This window comes from Microtus oregoni, unplaced genomic scaffold (genome assembly GCF_018167655.1).
Source record: "Microtus oregoni isolate MIOR12 unplaced genomic scaffold, Mior012 000021F_ref0000039, whole genome shotgun sequence".
Classification (NCBI taxonomy): domain Eukaryota; kingdom Metazoa; phylum Chordata; class Mammalia; order Rodentia; family Cricetidae; genus Microtus; species Microtus oregoni.
Window position 1 is genome coordinate 39,290,921 of NW_024543080.1, and position 26,860 is coordinate 39,317,780.

A 26,860-nucleotide genomic window follows, 5' to 3' on the forward strand; every position below is an offset into this window, starting at 1 on the left:
TGCTGGGATTAAAGTTGTGTACCACACCACAACTGCAAAGTTATATACATTTTTTTTTTCAAGACAGGGTTTCTCTGTGGTTTTGGAGCCTGTCCTGGAACTAGCTCTTGTAGACCAGGCTGGTCTCGAACTCACAGAGATCCGCCTGCCTCTGCCTCTACATTTTTTAAAAGTGGTTTAAGTCTACAGATCACAACACAGCAATTGATTGTTAATAAACCCCTCTCAGATACATTAGGGAGCAGACTTAAAAACAAAGAAACCTTATCATGTGTCTTAGTTGGTTTTCTATTGTGATATGACACCATGAACAAGGCACATTATAGAAGAAAGAGTTCTGGGGGTGTCACAATTTCAGAGGTGTAAGTCTCATTACCACTATGGTGGGGAGCGTGGCAGGCAGGCGGGAAGGCAGGCATGGTGCTAGACCAGTAGCTGAGAGCTCACAGTTTGATCCAAAAGAACAATGCAAAGAGAGAGAGAGAGAGAGAGAGAGAGAGAGAGAGAGAGAGAGGTGAGGGACACTAGGAAAAGTGCTAGAGGCTTCTGAAATCTCAAAGTCTAACCCATTGGGACACACCTTTTACAACAAGGCCACACCTCCTAATCCTTCCTAAGCAGTTTCAGCAAGTAGTCAGACACCCGAGCCTATGTGGGGTCATTCTCATTAGTATAGCAGTAAATATATTTAGTTGTTTATTTTCCTGGTACCAGGGGTTGAACCCACAGCCCGGCATGTCCTAAGCCCCTGTTGTACCTCTGAGCTGTCCGATAGCTCTAGCGAATCCATTTTAATAAGAGCAGCTATGGCACCCTGGGCGGAGATGTCTTTCTATAGCAGTAGAATTTTACATTATATGCATTATGGGTCTTTGTTTCCATAGCAAGCTGCTACTCAGCATTTGTAAACAAGGACATTGAACAAGAGCTCTCCAAATGCATTCTCTTTACCCTCTTAATATTCTGTTCTGCTTTGTTGCTTTATAAAAATTCAAACAGGAAAATATTCCCCAAGTGGGATTTACGGCGATCATATGAGGAAAGGTGATTATTTAATCTGCTGCAGCCCGCATGTTTTCCCTTCTCTTGCCTTTCTTTTTCAGATGGGCAAAGCACGTGGCTGAGAAAAATGGATACTTGGGTCATGTCATTCGCAGAGGCCTCAACGCCTACCTGGAGGGACTGTGGTAAGCCCAGGACCCACATCAGAGTGAACTTCCTCAGCCCTCCACGTTCAACCTGTCAGCATAGTCTTAGGAGGGGGGGGGATCTTAAAATGCAACCCCAAAAAGGCAATTTGCAGGGAAATCACAGCCTCCCAGTAATGCTATTCAGAGCCACACAGGCTGATTGGCTGTTGATTGGAAAACATTGCATTTCCATGTTTAATTATACACAAAAATTAGTTCTCTGGGGGGGGGGGGGAGTGTCCACATTCATCAAGTTGAGAGACACACACTTACATTGATTTCTCTTTCCTTCAGACCTGTTCTGCTTGGCTGTAGAGTTAGGAACAACACGGGCAGTCCTGGGGAAGACCCATCTTCATCCCGCCAGGCCTCTCAAAGCCTAGCATATCCACCTGGTTGGTGGGAAAAGAGGCCGGTGTAGAAGGTCAAGGCTTTGCCCTTTTCCTACACAGATAGTTGCCTACACCTCAGAACCCCAGATTGTTGGATGTCACTAACTGGCTGATGCCCCCTTTCCTGACCTTGGCATGGGTAACCCACCCTGTCCTGAAGAGATGAGATACTCTCCATCTCTGTCACTGTTTGGTGATCGTAAATCGCCGGGCGGCTTTCAAACGCCACCTGCCTTCTTTCCCCGTTTTGTTTCCTTCTGTGGACTCTGGCACACTCCATCTTTGCTCCCTCAGGCCGCATTTTCTTGGCTGGTTTATTGCCTAAATGATCTGGGTATTTCCATAATAACAAAAATGGATATGCAAATCATCAGAAATCCCCTCGGTCCACTGCCTCAAAGACATTAGACCAGACCTAGAATAGATCACACTCTGATATGAACCTTAATTAAAAATAAAAGCGTAGGCCCAAAAGGATGCCATTTTCCCTTTCGGTCCATAGCTGAGCCAACACATCAGTGAGCAAGGATCTTAAATCAAAGCGTGCTGGGAAATGAGACCCTTGAAAAAGCACCAAATACAAATGTTTGTTTTGTCATCCTGGAACTGTTCATTATCTATAGCTTCCCCATGCACGATCATGAAGAAGTTTCTTTAAATGAAATAACTGTCCCCAGCTGTGAACACGCCTCAACCTTTCTGCCCTGTGTTATCCTGATTCCCAAGTGAGGTTCATAAGAACCTCAAACCCAGGGCTGGGAATGGCAGTGCCTACCTTTAGTCCCAGCTCTCCAGGAGACCAAGGCAGGAAGATCATAGCGAGTTCAAGGTCAGCTGGGTCTCCACAGTGAGTTCCAGGCTTGCCGGGCTACAGAGCAAAACCCTGTCTCAAAAACAAGCAAACAAACAAACAAAAAAAACCACCTCTCTCAAATCCATCCTTAACCTCCCTCTCTTCTTCTCACAAGCTTCTTAGGGTGAACTAAACACCCAATTATCAAAGTGTTCCTTTGTGGTGGTTTCCTCAAAGAGGAACGCGCCTGTAAACACACTCAGGCCTGATGACACCCCTCAGCTGTCTGCTGCCTGACTTTCCATACAGAGGGTTTGTTTTCTTGCCTGCTTTTGAATTAAACTTCACAAAGCACTTGAGCTCTCACATTCTAGATCTTGCCACGAGGATTAGATGAATAGGTTGGGCCTGTTTTCTTTCTTAAATTCCAGCCCTAGAAGGAGTTTCCCCCTACACTCTGTGGGGAAGAGACTGTGAGTGTGCGCTGCCCGCGTGTCAATTCTGATTCTGCTAAGATTCACTGTATAGGCTGGAGGGATTGCTAAGTGGTTAAGAGCATGTTCTGCTCTTCCAGAGGACCTGAGTTCACCTCCCAGCACCCACATCAGAACCAACTCACCACCAACTCCAGGGGATACCATGCCCCTGGCCTCTGTGGGCAGGGCACCTGCAGTCATGGGCACATTTCCACATAGTTATAATTCAAAATAATAAAAATTAAAAATAATTTTTATTTAAAAACCCAACGGTATGAAACTTTCAAAAAAAACACAAAGTATTGTTTAAAAAAAGATTTAGTGTAATGCCTAAATGCGGGGCACCTTGCCATTGGCCACGAGGATGGCAGAAGTCACTCCTCATACTGCTCGCTGCCTCTCCTCTTCCCTCAGTCTTTTCTCCCAAGGCCAAAGTTCAGTCTGACTCCAAGCCTCTGCGCTGACCGTTGCTTCTACCCAGGAATCCTGCCTAGTCCTTCCCTGTTTTGTCCATCATGGGGTATGCCTGTTCCTAGCATGTCAGCTGAACAGCCGGCATCACAGTGCCCAGCACGGGGGAGCCCCTGAGAAGCACCCAGAAACTCTAAATGAGTTAACTGAGGGGACTGGATGAAGAGCCGTGGCATGGGCTTTGGAAATTTGGATGAGGGAAAGATGCTACTTGGCTTGGGAGGCTTGGGACAACAGAATTAGGGAGTCTGCAGCCTTGAAGGACAGGCAGTGTCCGCTTAGCCTGCAGGGGGCAGAGTTTCTAGCAGAGACTATTGCAGCAGCAGAAGTAAAGAAACAGACAAAACAACAACAAAGAGACAGAAATCCTTAATAAATAAATAAATTAAAAAAAAAATAAAATAATAATGATAATAGAAAAAACAACAAAAAACCTCAATCTAGTGCAAATTTTTAAGCCATTCCATTTGCAACGAGAGCAACTTTTGAATAAAATCTAGCCAAAGAAGCATGGTTTGATGGGATTATGAGTGACGAGATATCCCCTTCTTACTAATTGGTGACATGCATAGAAAGGGGGCCAGTTCAGAATCCAAGCCAAGGGAGCTTCACATTTGAATCAGTGGACTGATTCCCCTTTGTCAATATAATAGAGACCCACATGAAATAGTGTGTGACATGGGCCTGAGTGCAGACACTAACAGTAAAGTGCCCCAGGGTCTCCCTTATCTAAGGAAGTGGCGTGAACCAAAGACGCTGGTGCCTAGGCCTAGGTCTGTCTCAGTGCGAGGAGGCTGAGGCAAAGGGCTCTGAAGTTCAAGGCCAGCCGGGGCAACTTAGTGAACTCTTTCATCAAGGAGGGAAAGGAAGGAGGGAGGGAGAAACGGCTGAATGTGGTGGTAATGGCAGCGCTTTGGAGGCAGAGGCAGGCAGATCTCTGTGAGTTCAAGGACAGCCAGGGCTACACAGGGAAGGAGGCTGGCATGAGAGGAGAGAGGAAAGGAAGAAAGGACTGGAGGGGGCAGGGGAGGAAGCATTGCTCTGGTCCTATGTTGACGAAACCTGCCTGTCCCTCCCAAACTGAATTCCACCACCACCCCAGTACGTCTTGTTTGCTTTTAGATTCTTCTATGGATATGGATATAAGGATATGTTTGCATGCAGGACGTTTGGTTTGGCTTGCTTCTGACCTTTATATTATTAAAATCAGTATATATGTAATCACTCAACTGCTTTTCAAGTTAGCCTATGTCTACAGTTCGATTCCCGCCTCTGGGTAGCATGGCGGCGCACCCTTGGTGGTCACATGCCAAGGTTCTCATGTTAATGCATGTCTGTGTTTTCTCTTTGTTGTCTTGAAGCCCCGTGTGGCTTGACGTTTGGGCTGGAGGACCTGCCGACAATTAAGCTTGCCAGTGGGGTCCCTGGGTCTCTGCGAAGGCACCTTATACCGCGTTGCTAGTTGTTCGCTGAAATGGCTTCCCGTTGCTGTCCTGCCCGTCATCCACACATCTCTGCCCCTTGTTGTCCTTGCCAGTCTTCATCCTGATGCTAAGTACAGCTGAAGCAATCAGTTTGGATTTGAAGCTTTAGTCTGACAGGAAAAAAATCGTCTATATCCATCACAGTAGGAAAATTTTGTCAAAATACATTTGGAGCAAAGTGCTTCTAAGTTATCCTGTCCTCCCAGCCTTCCAGCCCTCCCCAGGGGCAAACAGGGAAGAGACATGCGCTTCTCCCAGCCTCCAACTCTGAGGGACCTTCTATTTTGCTGTAATAGAACTAAGGCATCCATCAATGTCCCCAGCCTCTGGACGTTATTTCCAAATTACATGTGTCAGTTTGATGTGCTTGTGGCTTTTTCTGTTGTTCCAAGATTTATGTGGAATTGTTTAAGAGAAGACCATGATGGGGAAAGGGGCTTCGGCTGCACTGACATATCTTGGAAGATTATGTCGTCATGCCCAAGGCGGTCCTTGGACCCTAGAAGGTGTTGGCAAGGAAGGGCCAGCTGTCATGTTTCATTTCAGGCTGCTTTATTTGTGTGTATTTTATCTTTGAGCTATGAGTTTGACTGCCCTTTGTCTTCAACACCCCAAGTACTTCCCCCTCCATGTCAGCCGGCACACAGTTGGCTTGCTGCGGGACAAGGAGGCACATGGAGCTGCGGATGAAAGAGTCACCTTTTTGCAATAAATTCCACGGGGAGACTCTAAATGTTAGTTTTTTGATTGTTTTTGTTTTTGTTTTTGCTTTTCCCCCTCATGTTTCTTGTCTGAGCCGCTTTAGGCATTAGCACAAAAAGCCACAGAAGCAATAGTTTAATTGTCTGAGAACCCACTCAGACATACTTGAGTGCTCAAACTCACCGTTCACAGCAGGTGGCCACACAAGCTCTTATGAAGATGTATCACCAGGAAAGTGCCAGGAGCATTTAATGCCAGGCCTGAGACGAGAAGGGAGAAAAGGTTTCTCAGCCCATTCTCCACGAGTCCCTTCTTATGTGTGCCCTTTCGACCTTTCTGTCACAGCGACTGTCATGGAAGAGTTGTGTCTGTGCTTGGGAATACTATTGGCCCTTCTCCACCTTGAGGATATTCGTGGAAGAACAAGAAAGCTTTGAACTCTGTCTTTGGGCTTCTGGGGACAAGCTGATGTTTGTTCAGAATGCAAGAGTAGATATGTCTGCAATGAACGCTTTTACGTGATTTCCGTGAAGATAGTCAAGTGAATGCTGGGAGGTTACATGTGGGAAGGTCTATGTCTCAGAGGAGTGTGTGTGTGTGTGTGTGTGTGTGTGTGTGTGTGTGTGTGTGATGTATGGGCATGCACACACTTGGAAGCGAGAGGTGGACGTGGGGTTTCTGTTGACAGGGTGCTGTTGAACCCTTTTCAGCTAGGCTGGCTGTCCAGCAAGTCCCTGAGATCTGCCTGTATCCAGCCCCTCCCAGTCCCCCCTGGGTTCTGGCGCATACACAGCAAGCCCTTTATCCTCAGCCCCCCAATGGTTTTAATAAGCGGGGAAGGTTGCTCTGTAGTGTCACATCCCTAGAGATGGCCACTGTAGGAAATGTGATGACATCAGGCACACAGGCGTTGAGTGATTGGTTCTGCCAGATGGAAGATGAGGCAGATTTCTGTTGAGACTGATATTGACAAAGATATGTTTAGACATCTCATTTTGATGGATCTCAGTTCTTCCTTGATGGCAGTGCTCCAGAATGCTGCTAACTTTCCTCTGGGTTTATGTAATATTTGGGCATCGGAAGTCTCTCTTCCCCCCGCCTCCATCACCAAGGTGACTTGAGAGAGGAGGTACTGTCCTTACAAGCTCTGCCTAGTAAGTGTTCTTAAGAGGAAGGAGATCAATCTCACACTCACCTCTCAGTCCTCAGTCCTCGCAGCCGGCTGATGTTTCTTTGCTCAAGAGAAGCTTCTCGCATTATGTTTTAATAATGTGTGTGTCTCTTCACGGCCCAGATCTTGACCTTGGGTTGTAAATCAATATCATGTCCTTCCCTTGTGCTTTTTCTGTTTCTGAGATGGGGTCTCTCTATGTCATCCTGGCTATGCTGGAGTGCCCCATGTAGACTAGGCTGGCCTCAGACTCACAGAGATGCTCCTGAGTGCTAGGACTAAAGGCATGGGCCACCTCACCTGACCCTTGTTCATTTTGGGTGGAAACCAAGGCATGAATATACGCCAGCTATCTCTGAAACAACTTGAGTTCTGGAGACCTTAGGTCTAAGGATGTAACTCAGTAGAGTACTTGCCTAGCAAACAAAACCCTTGGTTCGATCCCTGGCACCAGTCATGGTGGTATGCTCCTGCAATGTCACTACTCAGGAAGTGAAAATAGTCAGTCAGAGTCATCCTCAGTTGCATAGCAAGTTCAGACCAGCCTGGAGCACAGATGCATGAAGCCCTATCTCAAAAAGAAGTTGGGGGTGGGGGGGGGGAGAGGGAGAATATGTAAGAGCAGAACCTTGTTGCAGAAGGATGTAGCTTTTTGCTCAGTCCCACTGACATGCTTTCTGGGGTCTGCTCTGCTCTGCTCTGAAGAGTCTGGTACCCAAACATGGTTGTTGCAGGCTGTGTAACATTTATGGTTCGGTTTTGGGCTCATGACTAGTCTTTGCAGGGAACACTGCTCATCTGGTTGACTCTCCTTAGCAGGCATCAGCTAACGGGTCTATGTTTGGGGGCCTCTCGTAGGCTGGGAATTGGCTCCCTTTTCAGCCATGCAGCCCTTGGCCTACGTTTCTGCTGAAGGTCTGACTGCCCCAGTTTTCTCTCTAGCCACCTCTCTGTTTCATGGTCCGCCCAGAGCTGCTAGCTCACAGCTGTTTAGAAGCAATGACTTCACACTGTTACCTGGTTTTGTCTCTCCCATGCCCTCCCTAGCTCCCCCCCCCCCCCCGGTCCACTTTCTAAGCAAAAATGAAGAAAACATCACCACTATCATCTGCTCCAAGTGAAAAAAATTAAACCTTGGAAACAACTACTTATGATCCATTTTTAATCATAAACTGGGCCATATACATAATTGAGGAAGCAGGTAATTAAAAAGAAGGAAATAAATATTACATGCACTCTGACCAAATGAGTTAAGGCCGAAGAGCCTCAGAGGCTCGTCATCTGTGTGTGCCTTCGTGTGTTCAATTTACTTTTCCTTTGCAACCCAGAGCTTTGTGTGTACGGTAGGCAAGGTTTCATACAGCCCAGTCTTGCCTCCAATATACTAGTTAGCTAAGAATGCCCTTGAGCTCTGAACCCCCCTCTCCCCGGCTCCTGCCTGGAAGGTGCTGGGTTTACTGGCATGTGCCACCACACCATCTTGTAACATTGTTCTGAACGACCACCTCTGAAAGGAGCTACCCACCACGGAGTCCTTCCACCACTTGGTAGTTGTCAAATGTATGTTTGCTGTTTTCTTTCTTATTGTTCCTGTGAGCAGCCCTCCCACGAACTCCTTGACAATGGAGTCTCTGTACATAGCTCTGATTTTTCCCTTTTGAATAGACCCCGCAGGTGAGATGTGTGGGACCATGTGGTACGCATATTATTGATGCTTCTTGCGTTGGCATGGCTACCTCATCGTCCAGAGACATTGTGCTCGTGGCCCTCCCTCTATTAATGGATGTGGGGCCATCTCCACAGCCCCAGGCCCTTGTCACAGCTCCATGCAGAAATCCTAGGCAATTACTCGCTGCATTCAATGGTTATTTTCTTGTCTGTTTTGACCTCTGCTATCAGCCCTTCTAAACCAGGTTGCTTTTGCCCTGCTTCTAATGCCCAACAAAAGCCCCCACTTAATTAAGCTTCTTCAGACCCCTAAGACCTCAGAAAGCCTTTCGTGAAACAGAGAGCTGTAAAGCTCAGAGATTCTTCTTAATACCACTCATCATAAAAGCTGAAGGTAAGGCTTCAAGAATCTAGGACCTGCAGACAGTTCCCAGGCAGTGTGGCCACATGCCGTTCAACCAGTAGAGGTAGCTGTTGCATCGAGGAGCTCCCGGCCTTATCTGTCCTTTCTGCTTTTAAGAGAAAATGAATCAGTGCAGGCAGTATTTTTAACAACAGTATTTATTTAAAGGGGGGAAAAACTCATGATTTTGTGGTTTTAAAAAACTGCTTATTTCGTGCCCTCTTCTGTTTGAATATAAGGCTCTCTGAGTATTAGTAAGAGCCACTATATGAAATTCATTATTAATCATCTATTTTTAGGCATGAAGCGTTGCTGTATTATGTTTTAGCAGCAGAAACTGGAATTGAAGTGTCACAGACAAATTTAGCCCACATCTGTGAGGAGCGGCCCGTAAGTAATGTATTCTATTCTTCTCTCAGCAGAAGCTCTGAGGGTAAAGATAATGAATTGAGTTTTACAGGGGCCAAATTAGTCACTGGGCCAAAATATTAGTGAATTAACTTTCTCTCCCCTTTTCCTTCTAGGACCTGGCTAGGAAATTCTTGGGCATTAATTGTGTTTGGCGATACTATAATTTCTCTGTTTTTCAAATCGATGCCCCTTCATTTGGTATGTATAGAAAAACAGGTGCTCAACTGGAGTGTTGGGGAGGTTTTCATCTATAGTAACAGGGGCCATCTAACAGTGTGGTATGGAGTGTGGTATTTCTAAAGAATTAGGGAAGAAAGTGAAAAACGTCTGCTATTAAGGTCACGGCTAAACTGCTGTCAGCCTCCCGCTGTGTACTTCCTGCAAACCAGCAGCTTCTTTTAAACCAAGACATCTCTAAAGAGAGCGCTGATATGATGTGGTTCCCTGGGCGGGTCCTCTGTCTTTGTGCCCATGGGTGGGCTCCTGGACCCTGCACTCTGGTCTCTGCATAGAGGTCAGCCTCCAGGAAACAGTCCCCAGACTCCTGTGCCCAGGGCATTCAGGTGAACTTCTGCCAACTGGATACTGTTGAAAGATTACATCATGAGGGAAAGGGAGAAGCCCAGGAGTACCTCTGGCTTTCTCTTTGCACCCAGCTCCTGGCAGCAGCCCTTGAGTGTTCTAGCTCCCATCAGCCAACTGTTCTCTTTGGTCTCAGCTCTCAAGGGACCAGGAAGCCCTGGAAGTATCACGTCTATACCCTGATACCACCCTCTTGCACGCTAAGGATGGCACTTGCTTCTTAAATCCTGATTACTAAATCTCCTCTGATTTCCATTTACCCCTTATGCCCTTCCAACACCAGCACCCAATTCACATGCTGGATGTCCTCTGCAGCTACCGGAGACAGAGTCTGCTTTCCTCTGTTGGCACTGAGTTCTAGCTATACCCCTAAGAAAATGAAATACATGGCTGAAACAAAGTCAAAATCATGCAGGACACGCGAAGGCCAGGCCACAGCGCTGCAGCTGTGACACAGAGTCAGAGACGGCCTAACTGATGCGTTGTGAGCCTGCTGGTGGAGATTCTCCCAAGCAGATCTGTTCAGGGCGCCAACATGGAAACTCGATATGTCAGTAGATGGAAGTGCTCAGGGCATAAGATTTCCACCAAGGAAAACGTGAAGATGTTTGTTCCATCTTCCTTTCTGTTGCTGTGATAGAAACACCCCAGGAAAAAGTGACCTGGGGCGAGAAGGGTTCATTTGGCATACGCTTCCAGGTCACAGTCCATCGATGAGGGGAGTCAGGGCAGAAGCTCCAGACAGGACCCTGGAGACAGAAACCAGGGAGAAATGCTGCTTGCTGGTTTGTTCTCCGGCACGCTCATTTACAGGACCACCCGCCTAAGGATGGAGTCACCCACAGTGGACTAGGCCCTCCCACATCAAGTGTCAATCAAGACAGTTCCTCACGGGGCTGGAGAGATGGCTCAGCGGTGAAGAGCACTGGCCGCTCTTCCAGAGAACCTGGGTTCAATTCCCAGCACCCACACAGCAGCTCACAACCGTCTGTAAATCTGGTTTCAGAATAGTTCCTCACAGCCGTGCCCACAGGCCAGTCTGGCCTCGGCACTTCCCCAGCTGAATTTCCTCTCAGATGACTCATTCTATCAATTTACAATTAGAGGTTGACAGTTAAAGTTATGATAGTGTTTTATAAGCATATGTAAACATTATAATAGGAAATATCAGTAGTTTAACATGTTGATCTAAAACTGGGTATCCACGTGTGGCCCCAAGATAATACAGAATACAAGAAAAATCGGAATCATACATTTTCTTAAAACATGACCTTTTTTGTTTTGTTTATTTGTTTTTTTATATTATGTATACAGTATTCTGTCTGCATGTGTGCCTGCAGGCCAGAAGAAGGCACCAGATCTCATAGATGGTTGTGAGCCACCATGTGGTTGCTGGGAATTGAACTCAGGACCTCTGGAAAAGCAGACAGTACTCTTAACCTCTGAGCCATCTCTCCAGCCCCCATTGTGACTTTTTTCACATGTATTTATTTATTTATTTATTTATTTATTTATTTGGTAACTTAATTGTGTGTTTCTAGATCATGAAATTTCAGATGACAGTGTCCTATCACAATGTCACCAGAATAAGCATATATGCTCTCCCAGCCTATGGGCAATGGGTTAGACACCCTGGAAATAACACTACCTGACAGGTAACAGCATGGTTTGTGTTCTGCAGCATATTTGAAGATGGGAGACCTTTACTACTACGGTCACCAAAACCAGTCCCAAGATCTGGAGCTATCGGTGCAGATGTATGCCCAAGCCGCTCTGGACGGAGACTCCCAGGTAAGCAGCAGTACCTGCCTCTGGAGGCCCAGGGCCTATCAGTCCGTTCTGTGGCTTCAGGAGCATGACTTGATGACATCGCTCCTCATTGCCACATACCCTTGCCCTCGGTTCTACGAGGTGCATCTTGACAGAACACTGACGACGTTCCTCACGCAGGCCTGGAAGGCCCACCCCATTGTCTACCCGGAGAGACATCAAGGGAATGAATTGCTCAAGGCCAAACAACTGGTTGCAAACAGAGTAACCAAAACTCCGTCTCTGGTGGAAGTGACCAGCATTTCTACACATTCCATAGTACTAACTAACTCATGGGGTAGACACTCAAGGCCCTCGAGGGGTGCCCATAGGAAGAAGTGGTTTGCACATTACGTGAGTGAGTGATGGGCCTTGATCTCCCGAGACCTTTTTGGAACCTTATTTTTTTGATAATTTCAGACTTTAAAAAAAAAAAGGTTATAGAAAGAACCCAGAGAGTCAGCAGCACCATCCACCCATCTCCCCCATGTCCCCTCTAGCAGCCTCGTGCCTCTACTGAATGACGATGTTGACAACGCGGTCTTGATGCCTTTCACAGCTTTTCCGCACTGTCCCTTTCTGCTCTAGGGTCCCATGCTGGATCCCACATGACATGCAGGTGTTTCCTTTCCTTCCAATCTGTGACAGCTCCTCAGTCCTTCCTTGTCTCCATGACCTTGAACTTCTGAAGCATCCTGGTTACACAGTTTATAGAACAGCCCTCTTTTGGAGTCTGTCTTTTGAGGCTGTCTCTTGTTTGCTTACAAATACCTTAGGCTATATATATATGGGGCACGAATATAAGGAAGCACAGTGTGTACTTACAGCACCCGGGAGATGATATGCCCACAAGCATCGCAGCAGGAATGGATGCAGTCAGAAAGCCTCAACAGTGGCAAGCTTCTTTTGGCTACCTGGTGTGATCAAATATCCTGACCGAGAGCAACTTAGGAGAGAAAGGGCTTGTTTTGGCTTTCAGTTCTATGGCAACAGGAAAGGAGTCTTGTTAGGGGGAGCTGGAGTCTGGTTTGTCACACTCAGGAAACAAAGAGTGAACAGGAAGTGAAGCTGGGCTGTAGAGAATGAAGACCAACTCCCAGGGGACCACTTACTCCTACTCTTAAAGATTCTACAACCTTCCCAAACGGTGCTGCCTGCTGGGGACCAGGGGTTCACGCACATGACCCTGTGGGGGATATTTCACACTGAATGCAACAACCGGTGATTTCTGTAAAGTTACTTGCATTTCTAGTTCATGAAGATCTTGAGGGAAGTGCTGCAGAGCTACCCAGGCATCTTGCTTGTCTTCCAAAGTTTGCCCAGGGATTTTAGGAGGTCTTGCCTGCAACAATCACTAGCTTGTATCATTACAGTAGTTCTTTTCTTCATTCCCTTTCAGCTTCCTAATTAGAATTAGGTGACGATCTCAGGCTCTTTTCCACAGTGGAGAATGGGAAGGTTGCTTCCTGCTTGTGTAGGTGGCTGGGAGGTGTGTGGTCACAGAGCAAAGTTGGAAGCTCCTTCCTGCCTCAGGCTTCTTTTAGTTCAGAGGCATTACATCAGTACAGTTGTGTGCCCGGGTTAAAAATCCCCTGTCTTTCCCACTCGGTCGCTTGTACATGACTTGTCTCTAATCTCTGATGTTGTCATTATAGCCTCTCCCCTGTGGGATGTGAGTATTGAACGCGATGTTTGTTAGAAAGCTCTGATTCTATGCCAAGTATGCTTGATGAACATGATCTGTCTTATTATTATATCGCCTAGCTCTGCTAAAGAAACAATCTTCCCAGTTATTAGCTGTCTTTTAAAATTAGGCCTAATAATTTGATTTTCAATTTTGTTATTTATTTTTTTAGAAAAGCAATGTTACAGTAAAATTTAATCTTAAACGGCAAAAAACTGAAATAAATAAATGTGTCTGTAGTTCCATGGCAAAGTCTTTTGTTTCTTCCTTTTTTCTTTTTTTATATTTATTTATTCATTTTTGTGTGTTGGAGGGAAGGGTGAGCATGCCACAGCATTCATGCAGATGCCAAAGGACAAATTTTAGGGAGATGGTCCTCTCCTTCCCCACTGTGGATCCTGGGGATTGAACCCAGGCCATCAGGGTTGGTGGCAAACACCTTTACCCACTGAGCCATTCCTCTAGCCTGGGCTTCTCACTTCTTCATGATATCTTCACATCCCTTCTGGTCCCTACCACCAGCTGTGTGTGCTACATCATCTCCCGTTGAAGACCAGCTTCAACAAAACTTCTACGTTCCAGGGTAGGAGCGTGAGGATTAGAATTATTAAGCAAAAGGAACAGAGATATGAGATAAATAAGAAATAGAAACACAGCACAGCATTAAGAGGGGCATTCAGTGAATACTGAATCCATCCACATTTATTTTCCAAAAGGAAGGAGGGATGCCACAGGCTTCATTGGCGTGATATAAGGCATAGACTTGAATTTTCCGACCTTCGGTCCAGGTGGAGCGGATCCACCTCTATACCCAAAATACTAATTAACCACACCCTGGGTCAGAATCTCTCATTTGTAGCCACACCTGTCATTAACAACTTTGAGAGAGCAAAACTAAGCTCAAACTCACTGACCTCCAGTCAAGGTGCAACGGGTTCACAACTGTGGGTTCCCACAGTCTCCAGTGTGCCTACAACCTTGGGAATAATCTTATCACTCAACTGATAGACTGTGTACATTTTATTACACAGTCTCTATCTTTCATACCCATGGATGAATGGTTCTTCTTTTGTTTGACAACCTATTTATTGATTCTACATGTATCTATCCAGTCCTTCTGTGCTACAAAGTTCAGTGGTCACTATTCTTTTTTCCTTGGTTAAGAGTCTCCCAAGGAGGAGCTGGGGAGTGCCCCCTCTTTGGCCGTAGTGAACACTTTGGGATCTCCACCTTCCCCTACCCCCTGCACTTGAATACCTCAGTTATACGCTGAGAAAGACTGTCACCATCCCAGTGGTTTTACGACTACAGAGTAGTATACTGCTGGTTTATATGTCTGTGTTCCAGTCGTTATCTCAGTGAGCAGTAAGTAGCTAAGCCGAGGAGGGTGGCAGAAACCTTGTCGGCGTGGACGGTTTAATTCTGTTAACTGAGTGACTGCGGCTGACACTTGGTTCTCACTTCAAATTGCTTTTACATAATTGCTAGTAAGGTAGGCGATTTCATCCACGCTTGTTGTTGATAAACTAACCACCCTAGCTTCTTTATATGAATTCTCCATTCTCATTCTTTGCCTGGTTATCTCTTGGTCCTTTGATACATTTTAAAACTCAAGTCATAATTAGTTCTTTATATATTTCCCTACTTGATAATGAACCATGGAGCTGCGTTCAAACACACAAACGCTTGTTCTCCCGGCCTAGCTGCCGCTTACTTTGATCTTATTTTCCCATTGATCAGAATCCTCGCAATTTTATAGCCATGTTCTCTCTTTTCTTCTAACACTTCAAGTTTTAAGAGCCCCTTCCTTTCAAAGAGAGGCGAACGCTGTGCATTCTGCTGGATGTGCGTGTGCATCTTAAAGACACTTCAGACTCTTTCTACAGACCGGCAATGAGTGGAGTCTCTGGACCCTGTCCTCTTGCATCTGAATCCCCCAGCTCTGCCATTCTCTAGCTGGGTGACCTCAAGCACATCCCCTAACGTCTCTATGTCCCAGATTCTCAATCTGTACGATAAAGGGTGATAGTACCAGTAATGACTCATTGTCATGAGACCGAGTGAGTGTTTGGAAAGCAGATGCTGCCCCCTACACAGCCAGCACTCGCAAGTTAGCTGCTGTTGTGTGTCGACAGTGATTGCTGCGTGGGCTGGTGGGGAGTCCTGGTATACACAACGTGGTGGATGTTGATGGCCCGCAAATTATTATTAGTGGCCATCGAAATACAAGGCCAAAGGGAAACCATGAAAATACAACCCATCATCTTTTGAAGGGCAGTAACACTTCTCTGTGGATCTCTAGTCGTTTATTGGAGGACATGCTGATCTGGCCACGTACCCTCATGCTGGAGGGGCTGTTTCTTTCTGGTAGTTTAAGAGTACCCACAGTTTAGACACTTCTCAACCACCCGGCTCTCGAATGACATTCTTTTATGGGAGCTACATAGTCCAAAGGATAGGTCCCACTCTGAGGGTCTGAAGCAAAGGGTAGGAGAAAGATGTAGAAAAATAACCCAGAGCTGAGATTTACACCACCAGGAATCATGTGACGTTTTCCACACTCACTTAGAATACCCCAGATATGTGTTCATATGCTATCGTTTGATTAGTTGTCCAGTAGACGGGTAGTGATCAAGGGCCTGGTCCTTCATCAGTGACCTCACTAGCGTTCTGGCTTTGTTGATGCCAGGACTCGTTTCCCAGGTCCTGGGTAGGAACCAGAGTCGGGAAGGCTTGCCCGGCATTTGACCAGATAGACTGTAGCGTTCTTTGAAAACCTCCCACTCTCCTGCAAATATATTTCTCAGACGCATATTTTTAGGGGAACGACTCATCAATGAACACGACCAAACCATCTGGCTCTTGGGACTGTGAAAAAAAAAAAAGTAGAGGTTGTAAAAGTTTACAGTTGTGTCTGGGTTTTATCCATGAGACGCTGACTCAGGTTTTGCTCACTTTTTAGGGATTTTTCAACCTAGCTCTACTGATAGAGGAAGGTGCTGTCATCCCACACCACATTCTGGAGTTCCTGGAAATTGACCCCTCACTCCATCCCAGTAACTCCTCCATCCTCCGGGAGCTGTATGAAAGGTGAGCTCTGAGCTGCTCTGATTCCAAGGAGAGGTGGGGACCAGAGCGGATTACACTCTTGTCTTGATTCAAGCTAGCATCACCCTGATTTTGTGATGTCAGCGGTGAGAAAATGTCAACAAAATTGCTTCTGTCAGCCTTCAGCTCAGCTGAAGTTGTTCTTTTTCTATTGAGCTTCCGGTCTGTCATGGAATGTTCTAGATCTGAAGTTTAAGTGCTGACCAAGATTTTCCATCAGATTAGCTGGCTGTTCTAGAAGATAAGGAGGCCATCCTACACCTGGACTTTGGATAGACACTCAGAAGATCCTGTGCTCAGGGTCCTCCTTAGGCTTTCCTTTCCAGAGGTTTCTGCTAGAATCTCCAAATACCAGGTTGGGCCCAAAGCACTTCGAATTAATTAGCTTTATTCTCCACCACCATCTTGAGGGAGTCCCTGTATGCAAAAACAAACTCATGTGGGTATGAGGGGCCAACCATGGCTGGTGCCACCAAAGCCAGTGATATCACAGGTACCCTGGTCTTGGTTCACAGGTGCTGGAACCTCAGTAATGAGGAGTCCCTTAGCCCCTGTTCCCTGGCCTGGCTTTACCTTCACTTGCGGCTTCTCTGGGGTACCATTCTGCACTCTGCCCTGGTGAGTATCCTCCCCAAGCCCTGCCCGAGCACTGCCCTTCCTCAGTCATCTTACGTGTGCTCCGAACGCCTGCAGATCTACTTCCTCGGAACCTTCCTGCTGTCCGTGGGGATCGCCTGGATGGTGCTTCATTTCCAGTGTGTCTCAGGTAAAGCTTTCCGGAAAGACAGGGCAGGAGGGAAGCGGGGTCTTTTTCTCTCCTAACAAGTGGCCCACGCCCTCCTCATAATCCTGGACATGCTTCATTTCTTCAGCATGGTTCTGCATGGGATGAAGGTGTCCTTACAGGGTATGGTGTCTCACAGTCCCTGACTGTCAGGAAACCTCAGTCTGTTACAGTTTTCAAAGGAAAGGGCTTGGGATTTTGGCTGTTTATCTATTGAGCTCAAAAAAAGAAAAAAACAGAAAACAAAAACAAAAATAAACTAAAATGTTTTCTTTTTCCCTATATATTCTCTAAACCCTCATTTCAAACCCAGCAGCTGTATGAAGTATTCCCACTCATGTAGCAGGATTTCTTGGACCACCAGCCCCCAAGTCCTGACACAGAGACGTGTTATTAATTATGAATGCCCAGCCTTAGCTTAGGCTTGTCCCACTAGCTCTTATAACTTACTTTAACCTGTTTCTCTTCATTTATGTTTCGCCTCAGGACTTTTTACCTTTCTTTGATTCTGTGTTCAACTTTCCTGCTTCCTTCATGTCTGTCTGTCTGGTCCCTATTGGCCATTCAGTTTTTTTTTTGTTGTTGTTGTTTTTTCAGTCCATGCGGCTTTTTAATCAGACCAGTCAGGTGCTTAAGCAGGCAAGGTAAAACAGCAACACATCTTTATGCAGTTAAACAAATGCAGCACAAACAAAAGCAACCCATCTTTACATAGTTAAACAATTATTCCGCAACACAAACAATGTGACACATCTTTTAGTTACACAAATATTCTGCTCCACAGCACACTAGTCCCAGTCGTATTGTGTAAGTGTACCTAGCCAGCCAGGTAGACACAGAGAGGCCACTTTGGTTCCTTCCAGACACGGTCACTTTTTTCACGCTAGCGTAAGGAGTAGCTAATGCAATGAGATTTTCATTACTTCTGTTTAGGCTAAGACTGACTCCTGACTTGGAATCTGTGTGACTTGGTATGAATTACTCAACCTTTCTGATCTCCCAGTTTCTCATCAATGGAAAGAGAGTCTATCATAGCTTTCAAGGGCGGTAAACTGAGGGGATAGTTTAAAGTGCATATAGGATGCGTATCCTAACGGCAACTGTAGTTAACTGAGAGCCATCAAACCTGAGTGCTGTATAAAACCCTCTCGGTGGACATTAGCTGTTTTATTTGTCTTCCCAGGGTAAAGAATGGCCCAAGTCTTACCGTTCATGTTACTATCTCATACTTAACAGAGGCTCAAACTGCAAGTGTCTCTTGGTGGAAAGTGACAGATTTCCACCATCTTGAATGGCAACCAGAGGAGGGAATAACTCATGAAGACTAACAGAGACACTTACAATGGGTAAATTAGGGACAGGCTGGCATCTGAGTGTTTGCATGCCCGTTATTCGTGCAGCAGATGATGAACAGTGAAAGGAGGGGGTGGGCTTCCCTCTCGCGAATGCAGCGCCGTCTTCCTCTAATTTACCGAAGGATGTGCGAGCTGCCCTCCACAGCCCTGCAGGCTGGCGGCCCAGTCCTCTGCCCCTGCATAAATCTCCCTAGGGCACCGTCTGTCTCATCCCGGAATTTGTTGCCAGGTATAGCACATTTATTTTGCATTTTGTCAATGTTTTCCATTTCAAATTATCTTTGTCATTTATACTCTGTGGAGACACTGTTACGACTGCTCTGAACGCGCTTCTGTTAGGGTTGCTGGAAATTGACTTGATGGCTTTATGCCCGCCGGTAGCCATGAAAATTCATGGGTGGGTGGGAACTCCTTTCTTAGACACTGGCTGCTTCTTGTCTTCCCGTCTTCATTATCAGTCCTTCTGCATTCTTGTCTCCCGTCCCTATGACCCTTTCATAGATCACATGTATTTCCCCTTCCTGTCCCTCCTTGGGTCATTCCGTCACCTGTTCCCCCTCACTTTTCAAAAATGGCTTCACTCGCTTTTTCAAGTGTGTCTCCCCTTTCTTCTGGACAACCACAGAAGACTGTGTTGGGATAAGATCTAAAAAAGAACTCAGTTCTGCATGTGGCATGTTACAGATGAGAATATGGAGGCCAGAGAGGTGAAGTAGCCTGTTCAGCTAAGGAAACGAGACCAAGAGGGATGCAGAATTCCAGACTAGCTTTCAAAACCTCAGTACTTTAAAATGTTACAGACTATCTTAAATTAATTGCCCCTTCACAGTAGGAATATTTCCTAATAGGTTTGAGTATCTTAAAATAAAATTCATAATTAACCCGCCCACATGCATATTTGCTTTAAAAGCACTATAAAGGATAATTAAAAGAAAACAGCTTGTTACAAAATAATGTTTCCATATGTAAATTCGAGCCCAGTGCTTAGTGTTACTGGGCATATGAATCATGCAGGGTTCATAGGCCTTGAAGATTCTGAGAGAGTGAGTCTAGACAGACATCAGTAGCAGGCCTCTGGGTCATGCCCACACTGCCATTCTGTAAAACATGTCTGGACCGGGAATGGTGGAAATGGAAAAGAAGGGCCATTGTGCTGCCAGAATGTGCCTGCCTGCTGCGGTGGCCATGTAAGAACTCATGCTGAGAGCTGACGCACCTCTCCCATTCCTTGACTGGTATCCATGGTCCTTGTACAAGGTGAAAACATGCCAGTCGTTTTGAAATAAGATTGTCCAACCCAGGTGACTGAAGAGGTGATAGGCAGATGACAGGAGCACAGGTGCGTGGGCTTCCTAGAAGCCAATGCTTCTGCCACTGGCCTTGATGAGCTGCTGGCATCCACATGTCCCTTGCACCACAGGAAATGGCGGTGTGGATGACTGACCCTTGTGGCGGATGAGGGTGTGAAATAAGCATAGTAATTCACCCCGGGTACCGGTCAATAGTCAATAGAGAAGGCTTGGGTTTGAACACTGCTGGCCTCTAAAATAGCCTGGGGTGAGGTTTGCCACTAGAAGTTGGGGTTCTTATTTATTTCAGAGTTTTGATTCCTTTTAAAATCAATTGTTTTTAAAGTTTAATCCTCTGTCAGCAAGATGTTCATATCGGTTATGCGTTCAACTCCAGCTACCCCCATTTTTCTCCCAAGTTTATATGATGTTCTGTGATATATAGTCAACATTCCCCAGCCTTTGCCACGTGAAATGGTCCCATGTTCAGTGGTGCAGGACAGGAGTTAGTCCCACCAGCAGTGGGGAAAAGAGCTACTAAGATTCTGGCCCTACTGTTACTTGTGGGACAATGTTGAGCAAGGGAGAAGCTTGCCTTTGCCTCCATTTGCTCTTCTGTAAAATGGAAGAGATAATACCTTACCTGCTTCTTTCTGTAGCTGAAAGAACCAAATGAGATGACATGGTGTATTTAAGCTGTTAGTTGTCAGTCATGTCCTAGTGGGACATTTTGCCTGCAATTAAAGAATTCTGCCACAAGGAGGCGATCACACTTAACTAGCCTGATTTGCCTCTGTAATAGTTAACCGAAGCCTAGCATGCTTTTGCTATGCTGTGGTGCTTTCACTTCAAAAGCATTTAAGCAAAGGTGTTTACAAATCTGTCACAAGTAACAAAATAGGAGACAAATAGTGCCATCAAGAAAACCTGTTTCTGGTTCCTGGCTTGCCTTCCTCCAGGCAGCTACATTCTTTCAAGAGATCAGTGCTTCTCAGGGTAATAAAGCCCCTGGAGTTACTTGGCTGCCTCAGGTCTGAGAGCAGAACTCCTACTAAATGTTCCAGGTGCTCGGTTAGGCAGCTTCTGGGTCACCCTGCTTGGGCATCTTCCCCTAACCCCAGAGCCATTAGCATTTTCCCTGGAGCCTTCCAGTTTCAGGTTGCTTCCAGGAAAGGAGGGGGCGCTTTGCTAGAACAATCCACAGATAGATCAGCCTCAGTCTCAGACCCTAAAAAGAGTTTATTTCACGGCTTGAGTGTGTCTCAGAAGCACCTCCTCCCACTCCTGCCAAGGGCACAAGCATAATTAGTGTAATGGAGCAGCTGTTTTGAAGCCCAAAATATCCCAGAGTAAAGTGAGTCCATACTTACCTGGACCTGCTGCAGACGCCCCTCAAGCAGAGGAGCCTGGAGCCTGGCTGGCCGCCTGATGGGAGGTAAAAAAAGGATGGTAAGAAAAAAAACAGAAGCACCATGTCAAAGAAAGGGTCCCCCTTTGAAAACTGAAATTTGAATTTTGAAAACACAGAATCTGTAAGACTCTAAATCCTAAATTCTTAAACCCTTAAACTTGGGTACCAGCATGAAGCCACAGAGGGTCCACACCTGACCCCCTAAGGGGTTGCAGGAAAATGCAGGGGCACTGAACATGTAAAATTACCTTTCAGTCTGTGCATGTAAGGTGTATATATGAAACGACGAGTTTCTTCTTTTCTATTTGTGTCCACGAGATGCATCATTACACATAGTCTGACCTAAGCCCCAGCTCTGAACTCTGAAACCCATCTGGTCTGGTTCATTTCAGAGGAAAAAAAAATTCCTGTCTGCAGCGTGACTCTAAACGTGACGTCTAAAGAACACACAACATAGAAGAGATCTGTAGAGCTTTCTGCTCCCAGGGATGGCAGGGTGGCTGAGTCCCTGCCAGTCTGTCCCTACCCTGCCTGTGAATGCTGACTCATTCTTTTAGACGGTGGTTATTCTAGGTTTTTTCTATTTTCTAACAGAATGTAAGGTGATCCAAGTGAGATTAATTAAACTTTTGTCTGCTCTGCCTCTGTCCCCTACGCTTCCAGCTAATGAGGTTTCTGCTAAAAGCACAGTGAAATGCCACGCAGAGTGCTGGTAAAGACAGCGGACAGCCTTGAAGTCAGGGAAGTCACAGCAAGGTGTCTTCCCTGTCTCCCCTAGTCTTCCTTTCTTGGTGCCCACCAGTGCCAGTGTTGATGACAGGAATCTTGTTCCTGTCCTGGGCCCTGCAGCCTCCCGAGGACTAAGTCAAGCATAATGTGAGATTTACAGGCTGCCTCCTTCCCCTCATTCTCTCCAGTCACCTGCCATACTCTTTGCTGAAGCCCACGTTTGATTTACTGGCAGCCAAATATATGGGATGGTTATAACACGGATCAGCATACTTTTCTGTTTTGTTTTCTAGGCAGAGTCTCCCATAGCCCTCACTAGCCTCAAGTTAGTAGAGGATGACCTTGAAGTTCTGCTCCTCCTGCTTCTCCTCCCAATGCTAGGATTATAGGCCAGCATCTCTACATTTACTTTATGTGTCTAAGGCTGGAACCAAGGGCTTCACACATACTAGGCTAGCGCTCTACCAATTGAGCTACACCCCAGCACCCCACTTTTCTGTAAGGAGTTAGATAATAATTGCTTTGCCTTTTCCTCTCTGTCCCTGGAGATCAGAAGCAGACATCATAGTTAGGCTTCTAATAAAACTGTGTGTGGACCCATTTGAATTTCAAATATTTTCACATATCACAAAGTCTTAGGCTTGTTTTGATTTTTGTCCTCCCATTTAAGAGTGTAAAAGCCATTCTTAGATCATAGAGCCATACAAAACCAGGCAGTGACTGTCCTTCGCCACAGGTCCTGTGTGTGCCAGCTCCCGATTATTCCCACTAATATACAGAAATGATTCCCCAGCCAGCGAGTAATCCACAAATCACTTCCCCTTGGCTCTGGAACATACTCTGTTATTTTTTAAGCAGTGCGATAATATTCCTGGTGACCTTGGTTCTAGTCCAGTAATAAAATCAGCACACTTTCCTGGTGAGCAGAGACAGAGGGCCCGCTCTAGAATTAAGATGTGTGGCGGGGGGGCGGGGGGGGGGCTAACACAGTGATTGCAGCCCCCACAGAAGGGAGGGGACCCTCACAAAGATAATAACAAACTTGCTGGGGAAACAGCCAGCGTTCATTATTGTCCCCATCCGGGGGATTAGGTGGCGGCGGCGCTAAATAGGCATTCCTTCTACATTTACACATTGGCACTTTTTGTTTTAATCAGAAAACCAATTGCTGATTTATCTCGTTACCATGGTGACTTAGACGGTCCCTAAGCTTAAAAGTCCCTGCCTTAGTGTTGTATTAACTTCCACTGGGATCACAGGAAAGGCAGAGCCTATGGCAGATGGAGGTCCAGACACCAGCTGTTGCAAACCCTTCTGTTCCCAGGGGAGGAAACAGAGGAACCAGGGATTCCAGCATCTTAGAACTGAAACATCCACATGTTCATATCTAGCTCAGGAAGTAGCCAACTTCCTTAGGCAGCTAAAGAAGATGCCCAGGGTTGGCTTCCGACTGGCATGGTGGTCTCTGAACCTCGTCTCTTGATCACCTGTCTCCAAGTCTTTCATAGCCCTTGTAATGTTCCATATTTCCACGACACCGTGGCCTCTCCCCTAGTCTCTGCTTCCACATTTCCTGTGCGTGTTGGAAGAAAAATCCTGTTCGTGGGCAGAAACGCCAACCTGCTAGGATGCTCATGCCCCAACTTTCAGCAGCAGCTCTTGGGGTGACCCCGTTCAGACATGGAGCTGTTGAAGAGTTGGGTTGTCAGTGCACGGTGGCATCTTTGTGTGGTACATACAGTTCAGAATGACCTTTAAAAATGGCTCCGTCAGGCCGTCAAGATGGCTCAGCAGCTAAAGGTGCTTGCTGCCCGTGCTGGAAGCTTGCATTCTTTCCCTGGACCCACATGATGGAAGAAAAGCACCTGATCTCCACATGTGTGCCTGGCGCATGCACATGCTTACATATGTGCGCTACACATAAGTACAAAAATAATAAATAAAATAAAAAATGACCCCACTTTCTGCAGAGACTGAAGTATTACCGAGTTTAGTTGAGATCACTGCTTACAGGTAGACCAGCTCGAGTTTGCACAGACTTTGGTCAGTGAGCAGCTAACCGTTCATCACCCAGCTGCAGGTGTCACTGTCCCCATTTTAAAGCTGAAGAAACTAAGACCCAGAGTGGTTCAGAGCTTGCTCGAAGTTGCCCAGCTGGTAAACATCCCTGGTATTCAACTTGCAGCCTTTCTGGCTTTGAAGTTCTTACTGTTTTTGTGTTGGAACCTCAAAGAGACCACAAGCAACCAGAAAACAAATGCTTCAACCCTTTTATCAGTCCCCTAAGCCCTGTACCTGAAACAAACAAATCTCAACACATTCTCCACATACTTAGGCATTCCAAACACTGTTCTAAGCTTTTCGAGAGCTTTTTCTCAGTTAACCCTTGGAATGATTCAGTGAGGCAGCTACGTTCCTCTTCTCCATTTCCTGGAGTTGGGAACGTGTGGATAAGTTACCCGAAGCCACTCACACAGCTGTTAAGGGTCAAAGCAGTTGGCCTCAGGAGCCCACAGTCTTTCCTCAGGCATGTCTAGGTTTTAATACATAAAGCAGGCTTTGCCAGCTCCAGCGTAGATGACATTTAGAGCTAATCACTCATTGCTGCGAGGCTGTCGTGTATACTACAGGAGGCTTAACGTGATCCTTGGTTTCTACTCATAAGACGCCATCATTCCATACCCTGGGCAGGTATGGCAAGTGGAAATGTCTCCAGACAGTGCCACAGCGCTTGGGGGAGGCAAGATCACTAGTATCAGAAAGTTACTGACATGGGGTCTGAAGAGGTGGCTCGGCTTTTAAGATCACTGGCTGCTCTTGCAGAGGACCTGGATTAAATTCCCAGCCCCCACATGCCAGCTCACAACCATCTGCTACAGTTTCAGAGAATCCAGTGCCCTCTTCTGGCCACTGTAGGCACCAGGCACTCAAGTCGGACAAGACATACATGCAGGCAAAGCACTCACACGCATAAAATACAAGTTAAAGAGGAAAGACAACTACCCACATAAACTTGATATAAGTTCCTCTAAAATCAGGGTAATTATGTTCTCTACTAAAGATATATTGAAAAATACTGAAACCTAATTTCATGAAAAATGCAAGCGATTGTATTTTCCAACCATTGCATGCAATTATTTAAATAAAATAACTTGGGCTGAATATGACATACCATCCAGATGGCATAAGAATGCAAATAAAACCAGCCCTCCTCTGACTGTTTGATATTATTTATGGTTTGTATTATATTGACATCATGGGGAAGATGGGGGAGGGGAGTTGGGGAGCTGGGACAGGGCCACAGTTCAGGAAACTGACTACAGTGGCATCTTGCCTGGAAATTCCTTCAGACACTCAGGGACTTAGAACCCCAGGCCGTAAGAGCCACCAGAGATCTTTACATATCTATTCCAACCTGGTATTTTATAGAAGGGGACACCAAAGTTCAAAGAGCATAGATAACAGGTCCAGGGTTGTTTGTCTACCGAGAGTTGGGACCACCAGCCAAGGAGTATCCCTCTTGCTTGCTGGGTCCTGGCTGGGGCTGGGTGTCCTGTGTGTGCCTCTCTCCATCGTCAACTCCCTTTGCATTGTGTCTCTGCAGCCAATGGCTCCTCTCCAGCACCAGCCTGGGTCGTGGCAGACCCCACCTCATCTACCCCAAGTCCAGCTGTGCCTCCAGCTGCAGATGCCTCCGACCACGACCCACCCACAACGGCTAACAACCCCGAGCCTTGTGGGTGAACTGTGCACTCCAAGTCTTTCCAGCTGAGAGACAGCCCTTTCAACATCTGGCTGGGGAAGGCCGAGGCCAGGGCATTGTACTGATAAATACCTTAAATGTCTCGTGAACTGGATGCCGGCTTTGCGCTTGGTGTCTTTTTGTTTATTTCTAAACAAGGACATACCCAGAGCAGGATATAGGTATCAAACAAATTCAAGGATCGCCTTGAAAACAGGGGCATGCGGGGAGGTGAGCCGAGGCATTGGACTTTCATTCCTGGTCATTGTTCTGGGAACCACAGCCTGCCTTGTAGAACATCCATATTCCCATCCATGGAGATGCGTTTGAAAAAGTCTTGGTCTTTGTTCATCCCCTCTGACCGGAGGACAGGCACTTCCCTCCGAAGCTGATGATGCTTCAGCGTCTGTGTTTGCCACATCCTGCTCCCCAAAGCCCGGCTGACAGATTGCTCTCTGAGTTTCAAGCCCAGAAGTTAGAAGGCACCTTGAAGCAAACAAAACAGCATTGAAAGGGAAGGCAATAGCATTGTATATTGGTTTACATTTTTTTTTCCCTGTGGATTTTTCTAGAGTCGTAGTGCTTCCAAATCATTTGATGACATTATTGGATATCGTTTATGTTTCCATCACAACCCATGCAATAACATCTAGGAACTCTCTAGTATTTAAATGTAGTCTTCTTCATGAATCACCGTTAGACTAGACTGGCAGCAAAGGAATCTGCAGAAAAACAGCTGTTAGCTCATAGCTTCATCTCCACCCCTTCTGCCTGCCGGTGTCTGTATAGGGATGTGTGTGCGTGCACGGGTGTATGTGAGTGTGTGCGTGAGTGTCTGTGTACTGTATGCTGCTACTGTAGAAAATACATCAGTAAGGCATTACTGTGGGTTCAGACTACTCTTTGCACTACTTTATTTACAGTAGTAAATAAAATTATTTTTCTACAGTTGACTACCAGGAAGTTGGCTTCTTTTCTTTTTTGTTGTCACTGTGGTCATTCTACCAAGTGCTGACGTCCACGTGTTCTCCTCAGGAGGCTCCCCATCCTCAATGCACAAAACAACCCCCTACACAAGAGGGGTTGTCCTGGAAGCCACTGATAGCTGTGGATATGAAGGTGGCAGGAAGCTCCCTTAACGAATCCTAAGCCTACACCTGCCAGGATGATGATTGCTGAGCCTCACACTCCGTGCTGGGGCACCTG

The 26,860-nt window shown here is 46.3% G+C and overlaps 1 protein-coding gene across 1 annotated transcript in view; it reads left to right on the forward strand.

Moving 5' to 3' along the window:
- Positions 1-26,607, forward strand: part of Sel1l3 (SEL1L family member 3) — a 110,526-nt gene extending 83,919 nt beyond the window's left edge. The window contains exons 17-24 of the mRNA XM_041671294.1: positions 1,104-1,187; positions 9,050-9,140; positions 9,275-9,359; positions 11,425-11,534; positions 16,199-16,326; positions 16,860-16,962; positions 17,038-17,110; positions 25,517-26,607. Coding sequence (XP_041527228.1) covers positions 1,104-1,187; positions 9,050-9,140; positions 9,275-9,359; positions 11,425-11,534; positions 16,199-16,326; positions 16,860-16,962; positions 17,038-17,110; positions 25,517-25,656 — 814 coding nt within the window. The 3' untranslated portion in view covers positions 25,657-26,607. The remainder of the gene's footprint in view (positions 1-1,103; positions 1,188-9,049; positions 9,141-9,274; positions 9,360-11,424; positions 11,535-16,198; positions 16,327-16,859; positions 16,963-17,037; positions 17,111-25,516) is intronic.
- Positions 26,608-26,860: the final 253 nt, after the last annotated feature.